This window comes from Hippopotamus amphibius, chromosome 13 (genome assembly GCF_030028045.1).
Source record: "Hippopotamus amphibius kiboko isolate mHipAmp2 chromosome 13, mHipAmp2.hap2, whole genome shotgun sequence".
Taxonomy (NCBI): Eukaryota; Metazoa; Chordata; class Mammalia; order Artiodactyla; family Hippopotamidae; genus Hippopotamus; species Hippopotamus amphibius.
Window position 1 is genome coordinate 46,453,540 of NC_080198.1, and position 18,069 is coordinate 46,471,608.

The following is an 18,069-nucleotide window of genomic DNA, read 5'->3' on the forward strand; positions in this document are numbered from 1 at the left end:
TGGGTCTTTTTTGCTGTGCCCGGGCTTTCTTTTAGTTGTGGTGAGTGGGGGCTACTCTTTGTTGTGGTGCACGGGTTCCTCATTGCTGTGGCTTCTCTTGTTGTGGAGCACAGCTCTAGGCACGTGGGCTTCAGTAGTTGCAGCACATGGGCTCAATAGTTGTGATTCACAGGCTCTAAAGCACAGGCTCAATAGTTGTGGCGCATGGGCTTAGGTGCTCTGCGACGTGGGATCTTCCTGGAGCAGGGATCAAACCCATGTCTCCTGCACTGGCAGGCGGATTCTCAACCACTGCGTCACCTAGGAAGCCCCAATAAATGCTTTTTTAAACAAACAAACAAACAAAAAACCCCAAAAAACCCTCAAAGGTATGGAGAAGTGTTGAGAGGCTGGCCTGAGTGGGACAGAGGGGCAGGAAGAGTGCACTTTAACTGAGCCGCTGCTCTACTGCCTGCACTGGGACTGTCAGCTCTGTTTCCCAGCACCAAGCCCAGGGCTGGGCACATGGTAGGCACTCAAATATGTAATAAACAAATTCTCATTGTTAGATCAATTTTCCATTTTCTTTTCAATAAACTAAGGCTTTGAAGGTACCATAATGTGGGCAAGAACACCGAAGATGTGGAATGCAGTCTAAAATTGAGATCTTTCAATTTCCTCGCCCTGGGATGCCCCTCACCACTCTTCTTCCCCACCTCCCCTACACAGAACAAACCCCCAAAAGTCTACTGAGAAAGAAGTAACATGTACGTGTAGACTGCTCTTCTAGGTCTAAACATGTACTCAGAAGCCAAGGATCCTGACACTAATTCCCCCATTTACGAGCAAGAGATATCAACCCATTTTACAGGTCGGTAGCAAGTCAAGTTAGGTATGTGGAGATGTAGTTTGTGTGCTGTAAGTCAATGTGTCCAAGACCTCATTATTGTTTATGGATACTTGCACACCCTCTTCTTCCTAGAGCTTATATTCCTCTGGGAAGGAGGGAAAGGCTGCCTGCTAAACAGTCCTTGGCTTAGGGTCGAATTCTTAGCTGCTCAGGTGCCATGGGAATGAGAAGGGAAGACTTCCCCTGAACTCCTCCACGGTGAAGGTTCAGAGGACCACCCCACCCTCACAAGCGGGCTCACTGGCAGGCAGAGTTCACTGGGCACTGCACACTTGCTCACACTCACCCTCCATGATGTCCCATCGAAGTCCCTCTGTAGCTCTTCCAGTAAGGCCACAGCCTCCCCACCACTCTCAGGGTGATGCAGCTGCACCCACGTCCGAAGCTCCCCTGGCAGGATGCTCAGGAACTGCTCCAGCACCAGCAGCTCCAGGATCTGGGCCTTTGAGAGAACATCTGGCCTTAGCCACCAGCGGCAGAGCTCCCGGAGCCGGCTCAGAGTCTCTAGAGGCCCAGAAGACTCATGATAGCGAAGCTGCCTGAAAAGCTGGCGGAAGAGCTCCTGGCCAGGACGATTGAGAGTCTGTGGTCTGGCAGCTGGCACTGATGTGTAGCTTTCATCCTCTTCTTCCTTCTTTACCATCTGAAGGCGTCCTCGCTCCCTTGAAGCCTTGGCCTGAGCTGGATGGACAGCATACCACCTGCCTGGAGGCATCACTCCTGTTCAAGGTCTACACAGCAGAGTGCAACCAAGTCTGCGTTAGTTCTATATATCACTGCTGGGCCCTTGGGAGTATCTTTCCAGCACTGCTGGGGACAACGCCATTTGCTGGGACATCAGAAGTCACTGGCGAGAGACTGAAATAACCAATATTACTGTTCAGGAGAGATGTGAGAAGGATGGTGCAAGTAGGTGCTGTTAGTTAGGATCATCTTTGGATTTCCGAGAAAAGGACTCATAAACATTTGCACAGTGGAGCCTGTCAGGATCAAGCAGACCAGGAAAAGGGATCATATCTATGATTACCAGAGCCAGGGGTGGGGGGGACTGGATGAAGGCAAAGGTACATAAGATAAATAAATACTAGGGATGTAATGTACATGATATAAATATAATTAACACTGTTGTACACTATATACAAAATTGTTATGAAAGATGAAAATTCTAAGAATTTTCATCACAAGAAAAAAATTTTTCTATTTCTTTAATTTTGTATCTAAATGAGATGACAGGCGTTCACTAAACTTACTGTGATAATCATTTCATGATGTATATAAGTCAAATCATTATGCTGTACACATTAAACTCATACAGTACTATATGCCAATTATAACTCAATGAAGCTGGAAGAAAAATTTTTACTTTAAAAAAAAAACAATGCTTTTTCTACATAGTAGAAATGAACAAACCAAAAATAAAATTAAGAAAACAATTCCATCTGCAATTACAGGATAAATAAAATACTTAGGAATGAATTTAACAAAAGAAGAACAAAACATACTCTGAAAACTGTAAAACATTGTTAGATGACATTAAAGGTTTGAATGGAAAGACATTCTGTGTTCATGGGTCGGAAGACAAAACACTGTATATGACAATAGTGTCCAAATTTATCTATAGATTCAAAAAAATCCCTATCAGAATCCCAGATGGCTTTTTTGTAGAAATTGAAAAGCTGATCCTAACATATGGAAACACAAGAGACCCACATAATACACAACACAGTCTTGAAAAAGAATAAGCTGGAAGAGAGAAAGGAGATCAAGATGTCAGAGTAGGAGGATGCTGAGCTCACATCCCCCCAAATACATCAAAAATACAACTATGGGGGTTTCCTAGGTGGCGCGGTGGTTAAGAATCTGCCTGCCAATGCAGGGGACGCAAGTTTCAGCCCTGCTCCAGGAAGATTCCACATGCCGCGGAACAACTAAGCCTGTGCGCCACAACTACTGAACCTGCGCTTTAGAGCTCGTGAGCCACAACTATTGAGCCCATGTGCTGCAACTACTGAAGCCCACATGCCTAGAGCCCGTGCTCTACAACAAGAGAAGCCACAGCAATGAGGAGCCCACGCACCACAACGAAGAGTAGCCCCCACTCACCACAACTGAAAGAAAGCCCGGGCACAGCAAAAAAGACCCAACACAGCCAATAAAATTAATTAATTAATTTAAAAAAAATACATCTATGAGACTTCTCTGGTGGTCCAGTGGCTAAGACTCTGTGCTGCCAACGCAAGGGCCCCAGGTTTGATTCCCTGGTTGGGGAACTAGATCCCATATGCCACAATTAAGAGTTTGTATGCCACGGCTAAAGATTCCACATGCTGCAACCAAAGATCCCTCATGCCACAGTGAAGATTACCACACGCTGCAATGAAGATCCCGCATGCAGGAACTAAGACCCAGTGCAGCCAAGTAAATAAATAAATATTAAAGAAAAAAACACATCTACATGTGGAGCAATTCTCACTAAAAGCAAGCTGGACACTGGCAGAAAAACTCTTCTACAACCAAGACTATAAAGAAAGATCCACAAGGAGTTGGGCAGGAAGGGAGAAGAAGCAATAACGTTGGGACCTAAGCCCACAGGAGAAGACACAGAAGAGAGGGATAATCATGGGCTCACAGATCCTCCCTGGGCAATGAGGGGTTCAAACTACATACTGGACACTCCAGGTCTAGAGCCTGACACCAGGAAGATGAATTCCCTTGACTGCTTTGAAAACCAGTGGGACTTACAGGAGGGCTCCACTTGTGAAGAGAGTGCACAAACTTGCTTACTCCCGGAAACAAGGTAGAGGAAGCAGACTGAAACCACCCAGGGCACTGGCTACCTTCCTGTGACTACCCCAGCATGCGACCTGGCCCATGGCAAGCACCCGCTCCAGCCCCTCGAGTCCTGGTGCAGCTCCTCACCAGGGTGAAGGCTAATGCTGCTAAGGAGAGTGCACACTTGGGCAAGAGACTCAGCACGGCATCTGAGGGTGGCTATTGCTGGAGGTGCAGAGGCAGCAGATTGGGAGCACGCAGGAACTCAGACCAGTGCCACACTGCCCCTCGACCCATGTCAAGTGCCTGCTCCAGCCCTTCTTGCTCCAGCACTGCTCCCCTCTGTGGCAAGGGTCAGTCCTGGGAGGGAGGAGAGCACACACTTACAGGGTACAGAACTGGCTTGGACCCGACCCTGAGGGCTTTTGCTCCAGCAACTTGGGACCACCCCTGCCCCCAATAGGGTGGTATTGTCTACTGAGCGTAAGAGAAGCTCTGGCTCACGCCCGGCTCTAGCTCTAACCCTAGATCTCCAGCCCCACCTCACACTAAGGTGAGAGCGGGAGCACACCCTGGGGGAAGGTGTGAGTCATGCTCACATCTGATCCAGCTCTGCCACCAAAGCCACTGGGCATGCAAAGATTATACAGGAACGCTCTCACACCCCTTCAAGATCAGGATAGGTAACTTTCACCTAATTTCACAGAGACAGGAAGTCAAGTAAAATGAGAAGACAGAAGAATTTGTTTCACATGGAAGAACCAGAGAAATCCCCTAAATAAAAACAAACAAAAATTAATGAAAGAGAAATAAGTAATTTACCAGGTAAAGAGTTCAAAGCATCAGTAGTAAGAATGCTAATTAAATTAGGGACAAGAATAGATAAACACAGTGGGAACTTTAAAAAGGAACTAGAAAATATACAAAAGAACCAGTCAGAACTGAAAAATATAACTAAAATGAAAGAGGAATTAGAAGGAATTAACAGCAGACCATGTGACAGAGAAGAATGCACAAGTGACCTGGAAGAGAGAATAACAGAAATCACCCAATCAGAACAGCAAAAAGAAAAACAATTTTTTTTCAAAAATGAGAACAGTTTTAAAGACCTCTGAAACAACATCAAGCATGTCAACGTTCACATTATAGGGGTTCCAAAGGAGAAGAGACAGAGAAAAGGACTGAAAAGGTATCTGGTGAAATTATGGCTGAAAACTTCCCAAACCTGAAGAAGGAAACAGATATCCAGGTATAGGAAGCACAGAGAGTCCCAAACAAGATGAACCCAAAGAGACCTACACCAAGACATATTACAAATTAAAATGGCAAAAATGAAAGATAAAGTGAGAATTCTAAAGGCAGCAAGAGAAAAACAAAGAATCACATATATGGGAACCCCCATAAGGCTATCAGCAGATTTTTCTGCAGAAACTTTGCAGGCCAGAAGGGAGAGGCATGATATATTTACAGTGCTGAAGGGGAGAAACCTACAACCTAGCATACTTTAACCACCAAGGTTATCATTCAGAATTGATAGAAAGACAAAGAACTTCTGAGACAAGCAAAAACTAAGAATTCATCAATACTAAACAGACCCTAAAAGAAATGTTAAAAAGTCTTCTCTAAGTGGAAAAAAATAGGCTACAAGAAGAATTTATAGGAAAGGAAAAACCCCACTAGTAAAGGCAAACATATAGTAAAGAGGAATCACTTAAATAAGCTAGCACAAATATTAAAAGACAAAAGTTGTAAAATCAACTGTTACTACAGTAAACAGTTAAGGGAGAAACATGAAGATGTAAAATACAAAATCAAAAACATAAAGTGAGAGAGGGAAATGAAAAATACAAATCTTTTAGAGTGTATTTTGAACTTAAATGATTATCAGTTTAAAACAAATAAACATAGTTACAGATTAACATATATGAACCCCATGAAAACCACAAACCGATAACTTATAATAGATATACAAAAACTAGAGAGAAAGGAACACAAGAATACAACTAAAGGAAATCATCAAACCATAAGGAAAGAAATGAACAGTAGAAGAACAGAACAAAGAAGAACTACAAAAACAAGAAAACACATAACAAAATGGTAAAAAGTACATACTTATCAATAATCACTTTAAATGTCAATGGACTAAATGCTACAATCAAAAGACAAAGGGTGCCTAACAATATAAAAACAAAATGCGTGTATATGCTGCCTACAAGAGACTCACTTCAGAGCTAAAGACACACACAGACTGAAAGTGAGGGGATGGAAAAAGATATTTCAAGCAAGTGGAGATGACAAGAAAGCTGAGGCAGCAATACTCATATCAGACAAAGTAGACTTTAAAACAATATCTATAACAAAAAACAAAGGACATTATACAATAACAAACAGATCAATACAAGAAGAAGACACAGGAATTCCCTGGCAGTCCAGTGGTTAGGACTCCACACTTTCCCCGCCAAGGGCCCGGGTTCAATCCCTGGTCAGGGAACTAAGATCCTGCAAGCCACACAGTGAGGCAAAAAAAAAAAAACAAAAACAAAAAAACAAAAACGAGAGAGAGAGAAAATGTAAGATTCGTTAACATATATGTACCTAATATATAAGCACCTAAATACAAAAAGCAAATATTAGCAGACATAAAAGGAAAAACTGACAATAATACAATAACAGTAGGGGACTTTAACACCCCACTTACATCAATGGACAGATCATCCAGAGAGAAAATCAATAAAGAAAGAGTGGTATTAAATGACACATTAGACCAGCTGGACTTAACAGATGTCTATAGTACATTCCATTAAAACCAACACAATACACATTCTTCTCAAGTACACATGGAACATTCTCCAGGATAGATCACATGCTAAGCCACAAAATACTCTTAACAAATCTTAACAAATTTAAGAGAATAGAAATAATAGCAAGCATTTTTTCCAATCACAATTATATGAAACTAGAAATCAATTACAAGAAGAAAAATGGGAAAAATATAAACATGTGGAGACTAAACATGCTACTAAAAAACCAATGGATCAAAGAAGAAATCAAAGAGGACATCTGAAAGTACCTTGAGACAAATAAAAATAAAAACACAATTTTCCAAAATCTATGAGACATAACTAAAGCAGCTGTTTATAGCAATACAAGCCTTCCTCAAGAAACAAGAAAAATCTCACATAAACAAACTTACCATCTAAAGGAATTAGAAAAGGAAGAATAAATGAAGCCCAAAGTCAGCAGAAGGAAAGAAATAGTAAAGATCAGAGAGAAAATAAACTGAAATTTAAGAAAACAGAAAAGATCAATAAAACTAAGAACTGTGGTTTTTTTAAAAAGATAAACAAAACTGACAAGCCTTTAGCCAGGCTCAGTAAGAAAAAAAAAAAGGGAAAGGACCCAAAAAAAAAAACAAAGTAAGAAATGAAAGAGGAGAAATTACAACCAATAACACAGAGATGCAAAAAAGTCATAATACTAAAAAAAGTTATATACCAAAAAACTGGACAACCTAGAAGAAATGGATAAATTTCTAAAAACCCACACTCTTCCAAGACTGAATCAAAAAGAAACAGACAATCTGAACAAACCAATCACTAGTAGTGAAATTAAATCAGTAATCAAAAAATTCCCAGCAAACAAAATTTCAGAACTGGATGGCTTCACAAGGGAATTTTCCAAACGTATAAAGAAGACCTAATACCTATCCTTCTCAAACTTTTGAAGAAGAGGGAAGACTCCCAAATTCATTCTACAATGCCAACATTATCCTGATACCAAAACCAAAGACACTACCAAAAAAGGAAAATTACAAGCCAGTACCTTTAATGAACACAGACACAAAAAACCTCAACAAAATACTAGCAAACCAAATTCAACAGTATATAAAAAGGATCATACACCATATTCAAATGGGATTTATTCCAGGGATGCAAGAATGGCTCAATATCTGCAAATCAATCAACATAATATACCACATGAACAAAATGAAGAATAAAAACCACATGATCATCGCACTAGATGCAGAAAATGCATTTGACAAAATTCAATGACAAAAATTCGCATCAAAGTTGGTTTAGAGGGAAATATCTCAATATAACAAAGGCGTTGAAACTTCCTGGATCCTGCGCGTGCAGATGGCGTCACCTGGAACTTGACCAGCTCCACGAGGGTATTGGAGACAATGGCCAAGAACAAACTAAGAGGGCAGAAGTCCAGGAATGTGTTCCACATAGCCAGCCAAAAAAGCTTTAAGGTTAAAAATAAAGCAAAACCAGTTACCACTAATCTTAAGAAGATAAACATCGTAAATGATGAAAAAGTTGACAGAATGAATAAAGCTTTTGTAGATATACAAAAGGAACTTGCAAACTTCTCAAAAGGCCTTTCCCTCAAGCCTCTGCAGAAAGTTGATTCTTCAGCAGCATCATGAAAACAAACCAGTTGATGAAGCTACAAGATTAATGGCTCAGTTGTAATACACTGGCGATGCACCAAATTCCCCAAAAAGACCAATAAATTAAATGTTTAATACAACAAACAAACAAACAAAAAACAAAGGCCCTTTATGACAAACCCACAGCTAACATCATATGGTGAAAAGCTGAAAGTTTTCCTCTAAAATCAGGAACAAGACAAGAATGCCCACTCTTGCTGTTTCTATTTAACATAGTATTGGAAATCCTAACCACAGCAATCAGACAAAAAAAAAAAAGAAAAAGAAATAAAAGGCAACCAAACTATAAGAGAAGAAGTAAAACTGTCACTATTTGTAGATGACATAATACTATATATAGAAAACCCTAAAGTCTCCACAGCTTCCACCAAAAAACTGTTAGACTAAATGAATTCAGTAAAGTTGCAGGATACAAGATTAATATACAGAAATCTGTCACTTTTCTATACACTACTAGTGAACTAACAGAAAGAGAAGGCAAGAAAACAATCATTTAAAATTGCATCAAAAACAATAAAATACCTAAGAATAAGCTTATCCAAGGAGGTGAAAGACCTACATATTCTGAAAACTATGAAATATTATTGAAGAAAATTGAAGATGATATAAAGAAATGGAAAGATATTCCATAGTTATGGACTGGAAGAATTAATATTGCTAAAATTTCCATGCTACCTAAAGCAATCCACAGATTTAATGCAATCCCTTTCAAAAAACCCATGGCATTTTTCAGAGAACTAAAACAAATAATCCTAAAATTTATGTGGAACCACAAAAGACCCCATATAGCTACAGTGATCTTGAGAAAAAAGAACAAAGCTAGAGATATCATGCTCCTTGACTTCAGACTATACTACAAAGCTACAGTAATCAAAATAGTATGGTGCTGCATGCAGGCATGTGCACATGTACACAGAAAAGATACATAAATCAGTGGAATAGAATAGACAGTTCAGAAATAAACTCACACACTTATTGTGGGAAGACACTCGGGAACCTTTCTGAAACCTTGAAAATGTTAAAGTATGTGGGCCGAGCAATGGGATTCAGAATGTCCTGCTTGAGCAGTGGAGGAACTGAGGGTGCGGGGCGTGGAGACTATTATCACCCTGTTTGGTCCTGAAGGATGGCTGGTTAGCCAAAGACGGGTAAGATTCCTCAGAGGAGGAACAACCTAAGACAGGCACAGCCGTAGAGGGGCCAACAGGGGTGGTGCATAGAGCCTTCCTTATATCACCATGTTTGGCCCTGGAGGGTGACTGGTTAGCCAGAGACGGGTAAGATTCCTCAAGGGAGGAACAACCTAAGACAGGCACAGTCACAGAGGGGCCAACAGGGGTGGGGCACAGACCCCCAATATCTGAGAGAGGTCTCCTGCCCCCAGGGCTGTTTTGCTCTCCACGCCCAGCTCAAATCCACACCTGCTCAACTCGGACCCAGGAAGTAAACAAAGATAATTGCCTCAGTCATGTGAGGCCTTTGATTGTTTATGAGTGTAACCTGAGAATGTTAGCCGAAGAACTCAATAAAAGCAACCTGGGATGAGTCAGCAGGGCTCTTGATCCGAGAGGTCTTGAGCCCCCCGGTCCCACTTTTCTCTTCAGTCTGTGTCTGTGTCTTCTTCAAGCTTGCGGCACCCGTCACTCACCTCGAGTCGCTGAGCTGGTCTCGGCAAGTGGCGCCCAACGTGGGGCACGAAAGGCTTGAGTGACGAAGGTTCACGGAAAGTGAAATTGATGAAAGTAAAGAATTGGGAAGTGCCGTGAAGCCCCCAAGAGGAGAGTAAGAGGCCTCTGAAAAAATCCTGCCAGTAAGTAAATCTCTTGGGTAGTTTGTGTTCGGGGTAAACTATGGGAAATAAAGAAAGTTCAGATTAATATCGACCAGATGTATGCCTGTTACGGCAGCTCCTAAGGGCAGGTGGAGTAAAAAGCAAGTGAAGGTCTTGTAAAAAGCAAGGTGAAGGTCGATTGTTATAAATTCTGTAAATAGTTGAGAATATTGTATGTGGTTTCCTTCTTTAGGCTAACACTGGGTTTATGTACTTGGGATAAGGTTGGGAGCGAACTTAAAAAACTGCATTCTAAAGGGACTCCCGTACCTGGTTCTGTTTGGTCAAATGTGGTCTCTGATTAAGTCAATATTAAAGCCTCTATTAGAGCCTCTATGGGCTCCTGAGGGCTCAAATGTTAGCTTTGATGAAGAAGCCGGCCCCATCAGAGGACCGATGGGCATGTGCGGTACCAAACGAAACTGAAAAACAAAAGGGAATACAAATGGCTGAGGGATTAAGACCCTCGGCTCCCTCACTTGTGGAGGAGGGCAAACTTTCTATACTGCCCCCTCCTCCACCCTCTTTAATGCCGCCTGGGGGAGCTTATGCCTTTCCTGTGTCTAAAGGACACTCAGTTTTATCACCCTTACAGAAGGGCATTTTGCAGGCTAGACAAGAGGGAGATCTGGAAGCTATGCAAATGGCATTTCCAGTAACTATTCATGAAAGGGTGGCACCTGGAGTGGATCCTAATAATCCCAATGGAATTTATGAGGCAGTACATGAGCCGATACCCTTCAAAATATTGAAAGAATTAAAACAAGCAGTACAAAATTATGGAGTAAATTCTCCATTCACCATAGGTATCATACAGGGAGTAACCAAAGGCTCTCGTTTGATTCCAGCTGATTGGGCAACGTTCGCTCGTGCAGTACTAGCCCCGGGAGAATTTTTACAATTCAAAACCTGGTGGTGTGATCATGCTGAAACTATGGCAAACCAGAATCGAGCAAGGCAGATTCCTATTTCCTTGGATCAATTGATAGGTAGTGGAAATTGGGGCAGAGTTCAAGATCAGATTCTGATGGAAGATCAGGCCATAGAACAGGTGAGACGTTGTTGTTTAAGAGCCTGGGAGAAAATAGAAGCTAAAGGGCAAGCTCCTGTCTCTTTTCAAAAGATCATGCAGGGGGCAAAAGAGCCCTATACTGACTTTATTGCCAGATTACAGGAGGCTATCAAGCGGCAGATCACTAATGCTGAGGCTGCTGATACTATTTTGCAATTATTGGCTTTTGAAAATGCGAATACAGATTGTAAGAAGGCCATTGGACCTATGAAAGGAAAGGGAACATTAAATGATTATATTAGAGTGTGTCAGGGAGTGGGAACTGAGAGCTTTAAAGCAACAATGATGGCACAAACTATGGCTGGACTGAAAATAAATAACAAATTTCCAGGGAAATGCTTTAACTGTGGTAAACAAGGACATACAAAGAAACAATGTAGGAAGAGAGTGGATAGAAGGGCTGTTAATTTGCAAGATAATGTAATCAAAGGGCAAAAACAGCCTGGACTTTGTCCAAGATGTGGAAAAGGATTTCACTGGTCAAGCCAGTGTAAATCTAACTTCCATAAGGATGGAACCCCCTTGTCGGGAAACTATCAATGGGGCTCGCTCCTAGCCCCGCAACCAAAGGGAGCCTATCAGATCTAGAAACAGACAGAAATGGCCCAATACTCCACAGTGTCATGAAATTATCACCAGCCACAGCAGGCAGCGCAGCCTTAGACCTTCCTTGTGCGGAATCTATTATTATACTGCCTGGAGAAACTCCAACATTGGTCAGGACAGGAATTACTGGACCTTTGCCAAAAGAAACCGTTGGCTTAATACTAGGAAGGTCTGGTTTAACATCAAAAGGAATTAGAATTCATACTGGAGTGATTGATAATGATTATACTGGAGAAATTAAAGTGACGATATCAACTTCGGTTCCATGGAAAGCCCATCCAGGTGATAGAATAGCACAGTTGCTTATTCTGCCATATTATAAGACTGGCAATAGTACAAAAGTAAGGAGAATGAAACGCTTTGGAAGCACAGGAGAGGCCGGAATTTTCCTCTCTGAAAAAATTTTAGAAACACGCCCAACGTGCTCAGTAACTATAAATGGAAAAGCTTTTAGAGGATTAATAGACACAGGTGCTGATGTTTCAATTACAAGCAGTAATCATTGGCCTTTTCGTTGGCCTACTTGTCCTGCAGACATTACAGTGGTAGGTTTAGGTAGAGCTCATGGCTTGCAGCAAAGTGCTAAAATATTGCCTTGTATTGGCCCAGATGGGCAGCCAGCCCACTTACAACCCTATATAGCAGACCTTCCCATTAATTTATGGGGAAGGGATTTATTGCAACAATGGAAGGCTGAAATCCACATCCCAACGTTAGATACTTATAGTATGCAAAGTCAAGAAATGCTGATAAATCAAGGATATCAGCCAGGGTTAGGTTTTGGTAAATATCATGAAGGGAAACTATTTCCCATTCCAGCTGAAGGTAATGCAAATAGAGAAGGTCTTGGATATCAATCTTTTCACTAGTGGCCACTGTTCGTAAAAGCTTACTTCTTCCCCCAGCACCAATCCCATTGACCTGGAAAACTGATACACCTGTATGGGTTGAGCCGTGGCCTTTAACCATAGAAAAGTTAGAAGTTCTAACAGAATTAGTGACTGAACAGTTAGAAAAAGGGCATATTGAAGAATCTTTTAGCCCATGGAACTCTCCAGTATTTCCAATAAAGAAAAAAACTGGTAAATGGCATTTATTAACAGATCTCAGGGCAGTCAATGCAGTTATACAACCAATGGGGGCCTTACAACCAGGCCTCCCATCACCTAATATGATCCCTGCTAAATGGCCTTTAATAGTTATTGATCTGAAAGACTGCTTTTTCACCATTCCATTACATCCCAAAGATAAAGAAAAATTTGCTTTTTCTGTGCCTGCGCTAAATAATAAAGAACCTCGAAAAAGGTTTCAATGGAAGGTGTTACCTCAAGGCATGCTGAATAGTCCTACTATTTGCCAGAATTTTGTTGCTAAAGCCCTTGAACCAGTGCGACTAGAATTTCCTAATTGTTATCTTATCCATTACATGGATGATATCTTATGTGCTGCTCCTAATCAAGATTTATTTACTTCTGCGTATATTAGCATGCAGCTTTGCCTTGATAGAGCAGGACTTAAAATAGCTCCAGAAAAGGTACAGATGCATAACCCATATCAATATTTGGGCACAATAGTTGATAGAACAACTATTAGACCACAAAAGGTGGAACTGAGGTCAGATCAAATCCAAACTCTTAATGATTTGCAAAAACTCCTAGGAGATATTAATTGGCTTCGCCCATGCATAGGGATCCCCACCTATGCATTGTCTAACCTATTTGCTTTGTTAAAAGGAGATTCAAAATTAAATAGTCCAAGAACTTTAACATCAGCTGCTTTAGAGGAACTAAAACTTGTAGAAAATAAAATTCATTCTTCTCAATTACAGAGAGTAACTGTTAATCAGCCATTGCAATTAATTATATTAACTTCTCCTCATTCACCTACAGGGATATTAATGCAAAATGAAGGAATTGTGGAATGGTTGTTTTTAGCAAATACTGTGGTAAAATCCTTGTCACCTTATTTAGAATTATTAACTCAGTTGGTTCTGAAGGGAAGAACTCGAAGTAAGCATTTAATTGGAACTGACCCTTCACATATAATTATTAATTTAACTACTAAAGAAATTCAGGCTTGTTTCCAAAATTGTGTAAGTTGGCAAATTGCCTTTGCTGATTATATTGGGAAAATTGATAATCACTATCCGAAAAATCCCATTTTGCAGTTTCTTAAGAAAACTCAATGGATTCCTATACCAGATGCTTCTATAATTTTTCTGATATGGTGGCAGGACCCATTGACTAATATCTGGTCATCAGGAAGGTTAATCACATGGGGAAGAGGGTTTGCTTGTGTGTCACCAGGACAAGGCCTGGAACCTGTGTGGATTCCATCTCGGAGAATTAAGCCATATCATGAGCGCTCCAAAGAAACGCCATCTTGAATGGGATATAGAATCTCCGGAGATGAACTTTGTACATTTGTTTTCAGGTTTGAGCTTTGGATATCAAGAGACTAAGTTTACTAATTATGCCATCCCTGATAGACCTTTGTGTAAAATAAAACGGATATGGGCTGACAGACAAGATCAGATTCTTTGGGATTTTTGCCATGGGATGGAGGGTGTGATACTACTTAATGGTTCCTATGGAACAGTATGAAACTGGTCCCCTAAGGGGTATGCAGTCTCTAATGGTTTACACCAAAACAACTCCTCCTGCAATCCCTATAAAAGGTTGTGATGGCATATACCAATATTGCCATGCACTCGCCCTATCCCATCTTATGGCTTAGGACTGGATTAGTACCTCCTTGGCCTCAATTAGAGAATGGCCGAGCTCAAACAGAAATATGGAAACTTCCCTTAAGTTTAAGAACATTACAAATCTGGGATGGCCATGATGCCAGTGACACATCTGCTGGGATATGGAGCGGATGGTTTCACACTGGACATACAACAATTACAAACTAAAATAACTGGCATGCAATATGCGTCTTTGCAATCTCTACACCAAATTTGCTACTTTACAAAGTATAGCTGATGGATTAAAAGCATTGCATCCATTGGATTGGATAAAAGGCATGAATAGCAGTCTCCTAAGCATTTTGATACTTTTTGTTGTCTTTTAATTATCCTATGTTTAGTTCTCAGGTGCGCAGGAGGAACACTCCAAGGATTGACTGAAAAAGAAATAACTTGAATAGGCTTATCTTCTCCTACGAAAACAAAAAGGGGGAGATGTGGGAAGACATTCGGGACCCTTTCTGAAACCTTGAAAATGTTAAAGTATGTGGGCCGAGCAATGAGATTCAGAATGTCCTGCTTGAGCAGTGGAGGAACTGAGGGTGCGGGGCGTGGAGACTAATATCACCCTGTTTGGTCCTGAAGGACGGCTGGTTAGCCAAAGACGGGTAAGATTCCTCAGAGGAGGAACAACCTAAGACAGGCACAGCCGTAGAGGGGCCAACAGGGGTGGTGCATAGAGCCTTCCTTATATCACCATGTTTGGCCCTGGAGGGTGACTGGTTAGCCAGAGACGGGTAAGATTCCTCAAGGGAGGAACAACCTAAGACAGGCACAGTCACAGAGGGGCCAACAGGGGTGGGGCACAGACCCCCAATATCTGAGAGAGGTCTCCTGCCCCCAGGGCTGTTTTGCTCTCCACGCCCAGCTCAAATCCACACCTGCTCAACTCGGACCCAGGAAGTAAACAAAGATAATTGCCTCAGTCATGTGAGGCCTTTGATTGTTTATGAGTGTAACCTGAGAATGTTAGCCGAAGAACTCAATAAAAGCAACCTGGGATGAGTCAGCAGGGCTCTTGATCCGAGAGGTCTTGAGCCCCCCGGTCCCACTTTTCTCTTCAGTCTGTGTCTGTGTCTTCTTCAAGCTTGCGGCACCTGTCACTCACCTCGAGTCGCCGAGCTGCTCTCGGCAACTTATGGTCAAATAATTTACAACAAAGGAGGCAAGAATATACAACATGAAAAAGATTAGTCTCTTCAATAAGTGGTGCTAGGAAAACTGAACAGCTACATATAAAAGAATGAAAGAAAATTTTCTCACACCATACACAATAATAAACTCAAAATGAATTAAGGACCTAAGTGTAAGACCAGAAAGCATAAAACCCCTAGAGAAAAACACAGGAAGAACACTCTTCGACATAAATAACAGCAAGATCTTTTTTGATCCACCCCCTAGAGTAATGGAAATACAAACAAAAATAAATAAGTGGGACCTACTGAAACTTCAAAGCCTCTGCACAGCAAAGGAAACTATAAGCAAGACAAAAAGACAACCCTCAGAATGGGAGAAAATATTTGCAAAGGAATCAACAAAGGATTACTCTCGAAAATATATAAACAGTACATCCAGCTCAATATCAAAAAAACAAACAACCCAATCCAAAAATGAGCAGAAGACCTAAATAGGCATTTCTCCAAAGAAGACATACAGATGGCCAAGAGGCACATGAAAACCTGCTCAACATCACTAATTATTAGAGAAAAGCAAAGCAAAACTACAACGAGGTATCACCTCACACCGGTCAGAATGGGCATCATCAGAAAATCGACAAACAGTAAATGCTGGAGAGGGTGTGGAGAAAAGGGAATGCTCTTGCACTGTTGGTGGGAATGTAAACTGATACAGCCACTATGGAGAACAGTATGGAGGTCCCCTGAAAAACTAAAACTAGAGTTACCATATGACCCAGCAATCCCACTGCTGGGCATATACCCAGAGAACACCATAATTCAAAAAGACACATGCACTCCCATGTTCACTGCAGCACTATTTACAATAGCCAGGACATGGAAGCAACCTAAATGTCCATCAACAGATGAATGGATAAAGAAGATGTGGGACATACATACAATGGAATATTACTCAGCCATAAAAAAGAACCAAATTAGGACATTTGTAGAGACATGGATGGACCTAGAGACTATCATACAGAGTGAAGTAAGCCAGAAAGAGAAAAACAAATATCATATACTAACGCAAATACACAGAATATAGAAAAATGTACAGATCAACTGGTTTGCAAGGCAGAAATAGAGACACAGATGTAGAGAACAAACATATGGACACCAAGGGGGAAAAGCAGGGTGGGGCTGGGGGACTGAATTGGGAGACTGGGATACCAAATTGTACACTCTAATATATGCAGTTTATTGTATGTTAACTGTATCTCAATAAAAGTTCTTAAAAAAAATCAAATTGTATACTTTAAATACATGCAGTTTACTGTATGTCAATTATATCTCAATAAAAATTCTTAAATTAACATTTTAAAAAATAAAAATAAAAAGTAAAATTGGACAAAGCATCTTAACAGACATTTCTTCAAAGAAAATATAAAGATGGTTGAAAAACACATAGGATACTCAACATTAGTCATCAGGGAAAAGCAGATACCACAATAAGATACCACTTCATATCCACTAGGATGGCTAGAATCAAAAAGTCAGAAAATAACATGTGTTGGTAAGGTGTGGAGACAGATATTGGAACATTCATACACTGTTGGTGCGGCCACACTGGAAAACAGGCATTATTAAGTATACAGTTACTACTTGCAAATCCATTCCTAGATAGATAATACAGCCATCCTTCAGTCCCTGCAGGGGATCACACACACAAAAATGAATTCTAGCTAAAGACTTAACTTCGAAAACAAACAGGGACTTCCCTGGTGGTCCAGTGGCTAAGACTCTGCACCCCCAATGCAGGGAGCCCAGATTCGATCCCTGGTCAGGGAACTAGATCCCACATGCCACAACTGAAAAAAACCGGCATGCTGCAATGAAGATCCTGTGTGCTGCAACTAAGACTCGGTGCACTGAAATAAATAAATATTAAAACAAACAAAAAGTAAGAACCTTTAATAAAACAAAAGGAAAAAGGTGATTTATGACTATGGCTGTATTTTAAAACCTCTTGTCCAAAAAAAAAAAAAACAAAAGCACAAACCACTGGATAGAAGTGTAAATGTATACAGCCACCAGGAAAGGTCGTTTGAAAGTCTGCAGTAAAGCTAAAAAGTCACATTACCTATGCCCCTGAAATTTCACTGCTAGGACGCTCCCTGGAACAACACTTGTACAGGTATTCAGGCATTTGCACAGGTGTTCACTAGAGTACTCTGTGTAATAACACAATTTTGGAAACGACCTCCTTGTCCATCAATACAACTAAATAAAAGTGTAACACTTTATAGGATAAAATACCATACAACAATTTAAAAGGCTGTACTAGACCTTTAAGAAACAATATAATTGTTTCACTGTTTACTGGGTGGTCAAGCTGTGCAGCCAAGGTTAAAAAGCAGGTAAGTGCCACCCACAGATGAGACCAGAGCATAATTCTAAGTTTCTGAAAACAGACAACACACACACTAGGTTCAAGTGATACAGTGTTTACTTAGAACAAGAGAAGAAAATAGAGTGTACAAGGTTCAACCACTTGCAATCCATTGGTCCCCCATGACCAACGG

The 18,069-nt window shown here is 40.9% G+C and overlaps 2 protein-coding genes across 11 annotated transcripts in view; one reads left to right on the forward strand and one right to left on the reverse strand.

The window, feature by feature from the left end:
- LOC130834993 (zinc finger protein 445-like) overlaps positions 1 to 18,069 on the reverse strand; it is a 47,606-nt gene that overhangs the window by 10,379 nt on the left and 19,158 nt on the right. For 9 of the 10 annotated variants that reach the window (XR_009048810.1, XR_009048811.1, XM_057706156.1 and 6 more), the window contains one exon: positions 1,176 to 1,747. Coding sequence is in view for 8 of the 10 variants with exons in the window: in XM_057706156.1 (XP_057562139.1) it covers positions 1,176 to 1,604 (429 nt within the window). In the remaining 2 variants the exon portion in view is untranslated. Of the gene's footprint in view, positions 1 to 1,175; positions 1,748 to 3,808; positions 3,913 to 18,069 lie in introns of those variants that run through there. The other variant, XM_057706155.1, reaches the window with a different exon arrangement.
- LOC130834994 (ribosomal biogenesis factor-like) lies at positions 7,845 to 8,139 on the forward strand. The gene is made up of 2 exons (XM_057706158.1): positions 7,845 to 7,967; positions 8,083 to 8,139. The coding sequence occupies exons 1-2, from the start codon at positions 7,845 to 7,847 to the stop codon at positions 8,137 to 8,139; spliced, it is 180 nt and encodes a 59-aa protein (XP_057562141.1).

Coding starts and splice junctions, on each gene's coding strand:
- LOC130834994 (XM_057706158.1), top strand. CDS start 7,845: ATGGCCAAGAACAAACTAAGAGGGCAGAAGTCCAGGAATGTGTTCCAC. Junction 7,968..8,082: donor ATCTTAAGAAGATAAACATC/GTAAATGATGAA, acceptor TTGATTCTTCAG/CAGCATCATGAAAACAAACC.